This window comes from Rutidosis leptorrhynchoides, chromosome 6 (genome assembly GCF_046630445.1).
Source record: "Rutidosis leptorrhynchoides isolate AG116_Rl617_1_P2 chromosome 6, CSIRO_AGI_Rlap_v1, whole genome shotgun sequence".
Classification (NCBI taxonomy): Eukaryota; Viridiplantae; Streptophyta; class Magnoliopsida; order Asterales; family Asteraceae; genus Rutidosis; species Rutidosis leptorrhynchoides.
This window is the reverse complement of record NC_092338.1, coordinates 403642313-403651875: the sequence shown is the minus strand read 5'-3', so window position 1 is coordinate 403651875 and position 9563 is coordinate 403642313. Positions and strand designations below refer to the sequence as shown.

Genomic DNA, 9563 nt, shown 5'->3' with positions numbered 1-9563 from the left:
CGATGGCGCCGCGTTAGGGCGCGGTGGGGGCGTGATGCACCCTAAAAAGGCCCGATCGCGCTGGGTTATTTGCAGTCTTAAACTATTTGTCAGTTAAATCTTGTTACAAACGATTTATAGATAATTAGTGGTATTTGTAGTACCATTATAATTTACTAATTATTATCAATTTCTAATCTAATTTAATATTAATATTATTATTTATTTATCGTTTAAAAAATAAATGAATGCGAAATTACTATTACTATATTATATATATATATATATTCAAATAGAAAAACACAAAAAGACAAAAAAATGGCACTATTCATTTGAAATTTTTTTGCAATTTTGTCAACCACCCAACCCCCCCCCCCCCCCCCCCCCCCGGGTTTTTACATTATGTTAATTATCTAATAGACAAAAATGGTAAATAGTAACTAGGAGCATTTTCGTCCTTTCACCTTTTCTTTTTATTCTAATTAAATTTCACTACACCAACAAAGACTTCCACACTTTTTTCAAATATTCAAATCGACCCCAAACAGGGGGTAAAATGTCAATTAACCATTTTTCTTAAAAAAATCTTAAATAAACTCCACCCAAATATTCAACGGGTCATATCTTCTCATTCGCAACGAGTTAAATTTTTTCTACACCATCGTTAAACTCGAAATAATTTTAGGAACACAATGTCACTAACTATACGCAAAACGGACGCTTTTAAAAAAACGCTAAATATTTAGGGTACTTTTCATACACGTTGATTTTGCGTTAAATTTTTAAAAATTGATAATTACATAGCTAAACGTGAAGATGGACATATATTGTTAATTTAAAATAACATTTAAATCTTTCACGGATTATACCTTTTAGTTCGACTCGAGTTGCGCTTCAACGACATCATTCTTTAGCCACGAAATAATTTTACAAACTAAACGCAATAAAATACATTAAAAACCGAACTCCCGGCGCGAAGCGAGGGTTCAACAACTAGTTTGATACTATTTGCTTAAGTATAAAAAATATCCCAATATAAGAACTCAAAAAATCATTTGGTACATTCACAAAGCTTATTAGTGTATTTTAGAGCTGATCAATACGACATTTGGGGTGTCAAAGCCATGTTATTTTTAAAGCTGACCAAAAAAAAAAAAAAAAATTTGTTGATATTTTAATTGCATTGACAGAAAGAAATTTAGTATGAAGGAAAATGAAACTTCAGAATATGGAAATGATATATAGATAAAAGAGTACTGATATTTCAAAGCTAAAAAAAGTAGAAGAAAAAGAAATTATTAAGCAGTTGTATTCATCTTGGAGATGGCAATGGCATTGAAGTTCACTGAGTTTGGATTTTTAGCAATTATTCCTTTTATCGCATTAGCAGCATCCTGCAATACCAAAACATAAGATACAACTTTGTAGTGTACATACACATAATTTACTTTTACTTCGATAGATATAAATACGACATTTGTTCCGCTTGGAGATAACAAAAGAAAACAACTAAAACCATCCCAAGTCCACTAATATGCTAGGATCGAACTTATTCATCGAATTAAGCGGCCTAAATATCGTACTCGGCAATCTTGATACATTTATTCATTAACGGGTCACAGAGATCTAAAATTAGCTTGAAGAAATAAAGGGCCAAGCGGGTTAAAAGTTGCCTGTCAAACCTAACATTATACTAAATCAATTACTCAAGGATTTAATTCGCTCTCGTAACAAGTATCACTTATATTATTTACAAGGAACAAGCTATTAGTAAGAACGGAAAAGGTATGTGATTTTGTGGGACTGTCCAACACAACCCAGCCCGGTTTAGCAAAAAATGACCTCTTTCAACCCATTACCTAACAAGCCTGACCCATCTAGTTGACTTTATTGAAAGTTGACTTCCCATAGTGAATTATTTCAATTACATTGTATACGATATTAAAATATTACCTGCAATACAGTGGATGGTGAAGAAGGACCATGTGAAACCGGTGCACTTTTCCTACCATCGAGCTCATATAATTGTCCTGCAAATTTTTAGCATTGCCAAAATTAGTCAAGGGCCTTTCTTTTGCTATAGACCATTAACAGATAAGTTAAATCGATAGAGAAAGATAGATACTTACCGTTAACGCATGCAAAGCAGATGAAATGATCATTCACATTGTCAGAAGCCTGCACAAAGAATGCAAATTTAAATTACAGTAAATGCAAACAATCATTTACATGAAATCAGCCAGCACAAAATCAGATTCACGCCGATATAACTAACCTCGGTCTCACCAGCAGCTACTGCATCAGAATGTGCAACTTCCATTTCTCGGTCATTCTCAAGATAAAGAGCACGCTGCAAGCAAATACAAAAAGTTTAAATGATAAAACCAAGTCAGCCAAAGGTAGTATATAAGAAAACATAATACTCCATACCTCCATAGGATCCATGTTTGCTGTAAATTTGTAAAACCTGTCCAGAAATGAGTCCTCAACTAGAAGAATAGAAACACTAGTACATTAGTAAAATGGAACCACATGCAAAGATTTTTATCAGAGAAACCAAACAGTACTATTACGGGTTGGTAAGTCATGAACACTAGGGACGAAAGAGTAATGAGAGAACATATGGTTTCCTGTAATATCTTAGGGATATCAAGAAAGTCTTAAACAGACACGCGGCTGAATAAGCTAAAAAAACCAAGTATATTAGGGAAATTAGTTTTTTTTCGTTGTATAAAGATAAACCCTGATTAATTGCGAGAGATTTGTTTCAAACTTTCACCATCAAGCATTCATCTTAGTTGGTTAGAATTAGTTGAACAATATGAAAGAGAAAAAAAAAAATAATAAACACACATGAAATAAACAAAATACTTTGCAACGAGGTCTACTTGGACTATAAGCAAGTAATAAAATTAAATCTTATGTCAAGTTGGGGATTTGTCAAAGGTTGTACAAGCCTCACCACTACAAAAGCTAATGGTGTATCGATGTGCGACCATGTTCACTAACACAACTTTTGAATTCATCGACATGAATCTCTGTGATAAATTAGGTTTCTTTTTCAGCCTAATAATTCCAAAAAATGAACAAAAGTTAACATTAATCATTAGATACTTTTGTATAAGTAATGCCTTTATCAACTAGGTTCTAGATATTGTTTACTTTAGTGAGTAACCATTAGTTTTGCAATAATTGGTAGTTCAGAGTTGTGCAAGTAAACTTAATTTTATAGCAGTAAATAGGTCCATGCACAAAATAAGCAGCCAGAAGAGGAAATGGTAGAAGATAATAATTGCACACAAGTTTAATTCACCATGCACAATACCAAACTTAATCATTTCTTATTCACTTAAATTCAAACAGCCAGAGAAAGCATAGGTAATTTATTTTACTTTTCCGCAACTTTGAAGTTTGAACTACTAATTGTTGCATAGATAATGGGGGTTAGCAACATTTAGCACACAGAAAGAACTGGTTGATACATACAACCAATAAGAGTATAAAACAATCTAAAGATATAGCTTAACAATGCGCACTTTTTTATTAAGTGGGTTGAAAAATTACAGATTTTATAGTAGCTGCCAACTCCTGATATGTTTACTAGCTGAGATTTAAGTTACTTTGTAAACTCCTCATATATCCCTGAGTAATTATGATTTAAGATACTTATATATGTCCTTGTCGTAGTGATGTGCACCAAATATCTTGCAGGAATTTATAAACATATGATATTCGTCACAATGGTCAAATAATTAACGTTAAATTCCCATACGTTTGCCTATATTTATAAATGAACGACACAAAGAACAGCTAAATCATGAATGAACCATTAAATATTGTAAGAATTCAGAAAAGGAACCTTAAGATCAAGTTAGTGTTGGTGAAACAATCGATGACGAAATATTTAACTTCAACAAAAATCAATAAGATATGTGTAAAAAGGTGAATTATGGGTGTACCAAGTTTTATCTCTGACTTGATATTGCCTATAGCATGAAGAAGTCCAATCGTTCCACATGCATTTCCCACAGTTTGTCTCATGAAATAAACTCCGTCATATGAACCCTAGAATCACGAGAACATAAAAACTTCTAGTTATATCAGAAAACAAAAAAACAAAGCCTGTAAAAACGGTCAAAACAATAAGGTTAATGTCATCAATTAGTAACACACCTGTTTGATGATACTGTCCTGCTTCAACCTTTCTTGTTCACTCTGAAACAAAGTAAACCTAAAACGTCAAACAACGTTAAATCATCATGAAATTCACACGGGAAGATAACAAACCTCGGGTGTGATAGGGTAAAGAAACAACACTGCAAGAACTGGCTTTGGGACCATTTCCAAAAGTTCTTCATCAAAACCATAAATATCGTTACATTCCGCCTCACCGGGTGGAAGACCAAGTCCCCATAGAAACTATTAAAATACAAAATTACAATAATCAGGCCTATTTCAGTAGAACGCGAACACGCAGCCATCGTGTACCGCGTATCAAGCTAGTAGAGCTAATTCTGATAGATAATGGAATCTCTAATTAGAAAGCATTAACGACAGCATATAAAATGACAATAATCTGATTATAATTTTAATGTATATAATTATAATAATTATAATTATAATAATAATAATAAAATAACATTAACCTAGTTTGATCTAATTTTGGAGTTAAAAAAGTATTCGATACTCAACTCACCTATGAAACCCTAATGAATCCGGCCTATTTCAATTGAGGAACTGTTTGATTAAGTTTTTCAATTTTAACACAAATTATAAAAAATAAAAATAAAATGATTGAATGAATGATCGTGTCAGAAAGTAACAGTAAAAACAGAGTAACGAAGGAGCGATTAAGATTAAAGGATTAAACAAAACCTGGTTCATAACATCGGGGTTTGCTTCGAGAGGAAGCCATCTTTTAGCAGAAGACGCCATCGTTAATTTGAATTTTAGAGATATTCGCTTGAAGCTGAAATTGCGAATATAAACTTTATTTGAATGAACACGTCTATTCTCTGAAAAGGGGCTTGGGTTTTTAAGGGTTTGTAAATTTGGGCTTGAAGAGGTTTACTTGTATGGATCGATCGATTTGGATCTAGTATTCAACTATTTTGAGTCTTATATTATTATCGGATTTTAGCTAAAGAAAGGTTTTATAATTGTCGCTAACGTGCTTTAAATTGTTATGCATGTTGGTTAACTACTGTATCATTTTGAAATTCATTGATAATTGTTATCTACAACGATTCAAAGCATGTTAACAACGGTCTTTATGACCGTCGTTGCAAAATAATTTCTAAACAGATATAAAAAGTTAGGTAGACAATGTCATTCCTATTTAGGTCCGTTTCATTATCTCTATATTATTTCTTTTTGCTTACACACTCCATCGGGATCGATTCATGTTCATCTTATACTGTAATATTTATGGAGCTAAGAAAAAATTATCTCACTTTTTACAAATATAACTTTTTCTAATGACAAAGGATACACCTCCTACTTATCCTACACATTCCAACAAAGTTGTCACTCAGAAGCTATAAAGCATTGACACGATAATGTGTTGGATCTATAAGAAAGCAGCCCTCAACCGTTTTATAATCAATTAATGTCACTAAACTTGTACCTTACTTTAAACATCAACATCAACATTCCAAGTTGGAATTACGATTACTAATACTATATGTCTTGTCTATTATTCTATATCTATCTATTTATTTATTTAAATTAGATACCAGAGTAATAAGGTTATTTAATCATCCAATTAAATGCATTTCTTTCTTAGCCACCTTGAAAGTTGCTTTCTTAAAACAAAACTAACAATAGTTTAATCATAAGCTCCCAACTCCCAAAATTAGTATTTTTCATGCAAAAATCAACAGATATCGAATCCAATAATTAAATTTAAATAATATTTAGTCCAATAATTTATCTCTAATATATCCTCCTATCTTTCTCCCCATTTATATTCACAAAAGGTTTCTATTCCCAAAATACAAAATAAAGAAAATAATTCCCTATTTCTCTCAAATTCCTCCTATATCATCAAATTGAGTCTTGATCACAGTTCAGAATTGGCAATGAATGATGAATTCTCTTCACTTGATTTCACCAAACACCACCTTTTCGACGAAATCGAATTCACCTCTCATTCATTTGATCATCTTGATTCCTTATTATTTTCACATATTGATTTACACAATTGTTCCATCTTAGATTTGGATTCTCTCGATTGGTGCACGAACAACAAAGTTTCTAGCACAAGCAGAGATTCAAACAACACTTCAAGTTTTAATAACTTGATAGAAGATTCTGATTCCACTAGTGTCACTGATGCGATTGAGTCGAGCTCTACAGAACTGTCCAAGAAGAACGAAGAAAGACACTACAGAGGTGTAAGAAGGCGGCCATGGGGAAAATATGCTGCGGAGATACGAGATCCGTTACAACGTGGATCTAGACTTTGGTTAGGTACTTATGAGACTCCAATTGAGGCTGCAAAAGCTTATGATCGAGCTGCGTTTACTATGCGTGGTAGAAAAGCTATTTTAAACTTTCCTTTAGAGATTGAGAAGAATTTGAGGGAAAATGCAGGATATGTGGAGGATTGTGGCGGGCGTAAAAGAACAATCAATGAGGCTGAAATGGAAGTTGTACAAGATCTAATGGTTAAGAAGCGAAGATGATAACAATATAACAAAAATAGTACTCCGTATCTTATTTTGTTTACTCATTCATGTATGATTGATTTTATGTGATTGTCAATATTTTTCTAAACGAGAATAGAAACTTATATTAAACATAACCTTTTTTTTTTTTTTTTTTTAAAGGATGTTGTTTGACATCGAATACTCTTATTTGTCACGCACGCACGCGCTTTTGGGCGGAAACCCGACTCGCATGACAGGGACCGGATCCATCAATCCAAACGGGCATGTGGATCGGGCCTAAATCCTGTATACGGGTCGGTAAAACCGCCCCGGGACAATCCGGCTTTTTTGGCACAAATGCCGCGGATATTTTTCAGATGAGGGACTCGAACTTGAGACCTCCCCATCCCCATCCCAATACTCAAGAGTAAAGGGTGAACCACTGGACCATAAGGGTGGGTTCACACAAGAACAGTAGCTGCTGCACGGTCCGTGTTCGGTCAATAGAAGTGAGATAGAAACCATTACTTAAGTATATTGCTCACGGAAGACGGTAGACGGATGGCGTATAAATGACGTCATCATCAAGACCGTTCGTAAGATCAGATCCGTCAGCTGTGACCCGTTCCCGAGTCACGGATAAAGGCAGTGTACAAAGGTAAGCCCGATACCCGGCACCGTGTGCAAATGTAAGCCCATTACCCGAAAAAAAGTACACGTAAGCCCCGCACCTAACAATGTATACACGCAGACCCCGCACCCCGGCAGTGTTTACACGTTAGCATAGTACAAGGCAATGACATCACATAAGTCCTGCCAATGGCAGCGCGCACATGTGTCATCAGTGTGCCACATAAGCTCGTCAATAATATTAAATGTCTTTGGCTCAACAACTAATGTTAGCCAAAGCCCAATAAATAATGACACGTCAGCATGGTCAGGCCCATGAACAACAAAAACTACAGTGTTTACCTATAAAATGCTACTGTCATTCCCTAGGAATACACATGATAAGTGTAACACCGTACTTTTATATATATATATATATATATATATATATATATATATATATATATATATATATATATATATATATAACAGCGGAAGACTTTTAAGCACATCATATATACATTAAAAACATATTATATATGCTTATACAAAACACAAGTGTTACGTAATTACAGACCATATGTATTTTCGTTTAAACAAAACATCAGAGTTATGATAGTGTCAAACATCACTTCGATCCCGGCTATACCCGTCCCAAAAGCATGTTATACGTCACATGCTAGAAAGAACACTGTGGGGGGATTAGCGCACCGCTAAGTGAATGGAAATATCTAAATGGACATCACTATAAGCATCAAGCACATCTTACAAGCAAAAGTCACTAAGCACTGGTCACTGGTCAGGTAACACAAATAAGAGGATCGGCGGCTTGTACGGGCCATTAACTACTAGCTGATCGAGCTAGAATTTACCGATAAATCCATGCATTGAATCACTAGTATAGTTTTCCTGACGTGACACACTCGTCATTCAATCTATACTACTAATCATAACACTGGGATCCAACCCGTTTCCATCAAGAAAACACCATGTGGAAGGGTTGACCTCTTCCGTCAAGACAACACCATGACGGTATCACTGGGTGCGCACATAGTCATATAAAGTCACATATACTAGTCACTGATTAAAATTCATAATCTAATTATAAGCATGGCACTGGTCATTACACTTGTCACTATATAATCATATCCATAAGGATAGTCGCACTCACCCGGAAACACAAGTACTCAGTAGTCTTATTTCACTGAACCTTCACCTTTTCCTTTATCACCTGAGAATATCATGTCTTGAGTTAGTACACTTTTCCAATCATATTCCATTATTAAAATATTTTAAAACAATTAAACACGTCACATAGATCAAGATTAAACCTGACCCGTTCACAGAACTGAGTCCCGCGCACAGAACATCTGGTACGCGCGGATAACCCGACACACATATCAAAATCATTATTTTATTATAACCATATGTTATATTTGTTTTCATATGCAAAATGAATCATTATACGCATGTACGAGCCTTAAATTGCACGACTAGCGCTTCGCACGCATGCTGAAATCTCAAAAGTATGAAAATGCTGAAAAGTATGGTCAAAAGTATGGAAATGCTCTAAAGTATGGTCACTCGTACGATTGAGGCTCTAAAGTATGGTCACTCGTACGGTTGACCTGTCAAAAGTATGGAAATGCTCTAAAGTATGGAAATGCTCTAAAGTATGGTCACTCGTACGGTTGAGGCTCTAAAGTATGGTCACTCGTACGGTTGAGGCTCTAAAGTATGGTCGCTCGTACGGTTGACATGTCAAAAGTATGAGAGCTGAAGAACACTCTGATTTTGGGTTTTTACACCCAAAACTCGATTTCTGCTTGTTTTGGTCGATCCAAAGGCTCAATAATATCCCATAACACATATAGAAACTATTTCTAGCATCAATCAAGCATAACAAGCACATATCATCAAGAATCAAACACCAAAACTCACTTTTTACAGAACCCACTTAAAAACCCATTTCAATTCACCAAAATTTGAGATGCTTACCTTGTTTTGATCCCTGTAAACACTAGAATCAGATACACAAAGTCATAATCTTTGATTTGCACTTGTTAACTTCAAGGTTTTAGGAGCAAAAGGTTGTTTAGGGTTCTTACTTGCTTAAATTAGTAAGGAAAGAACGTACAGGTGTATATATCTATTTGGGTTTCTTCATTGTGAGGAAACTCATTCCCCATTTCACATGGGTATTTACCAGTTATCTGAAACACATTGTACATCATAAGGAGGTCCTAATGGGGTCCAATTCACATAACAAAACCTGTTCTGTGACCCTTGTCACAAACTGGTCTCAGCCACATAGTTAAATAATTA

General features: G+C 34.6%; 2 protein-coding genes across 2 annotated transcripts; one reads left to right on the top strand and one right to left on the bottom strand.

Moving 5' to 3' along the window:
- Positions 1 to 1151: 1151 nt before the first annotated feature.
- Positions 1152 to 5237, bottom strand: LOC139853053 (ubiquitin carboxyl-terminal hydrolase 3-like). Its single transcript, XM_071842420.1, has 9 exons — positions 4855 to 5237; positions 4267 to 4398; positions 4153 to 4194; positions 3939 to 4044; positions 2410 to 2468; positions 2255 to 2329; positions 2109 to 2157; positions 1933 to 2009; positions 1152 to 1373 (listed from the first exon to the last, which is right to left on the bottom strand). The coding sequence occupies exons 1-9, from the start codon at positions 4912 to 4914 to the stop codon at positions 1278 to 1280; spliced, it is 696 nt and encodes a 231-aa protein (XP_071698521.1). The 5' UTR covers positions 4915 to 5237; the 3' UTR covers positions 1152 to 1277.
- Positions 5238 to 6059: 822 nt separating this feature from the next.
- On the top strand, positions 6060 to 6930 carry LOC139855074 (uncharacterized). Its single transcript, XM_071844330.1, has 2 exons — positions 6060 to 6655; positions 6810 to 6930. The coding sequence occupies exons 1-2, from the start codon at positions 6060 to 6062 to the stop codon at positions 6928 to 6930; spliced, it is 717 nt and encodes a 238-aa protein (XP_071700431.1).
- The last annotated feature ends 2633 nt before the right edge of the window (positions 6931 to 9563 follow it).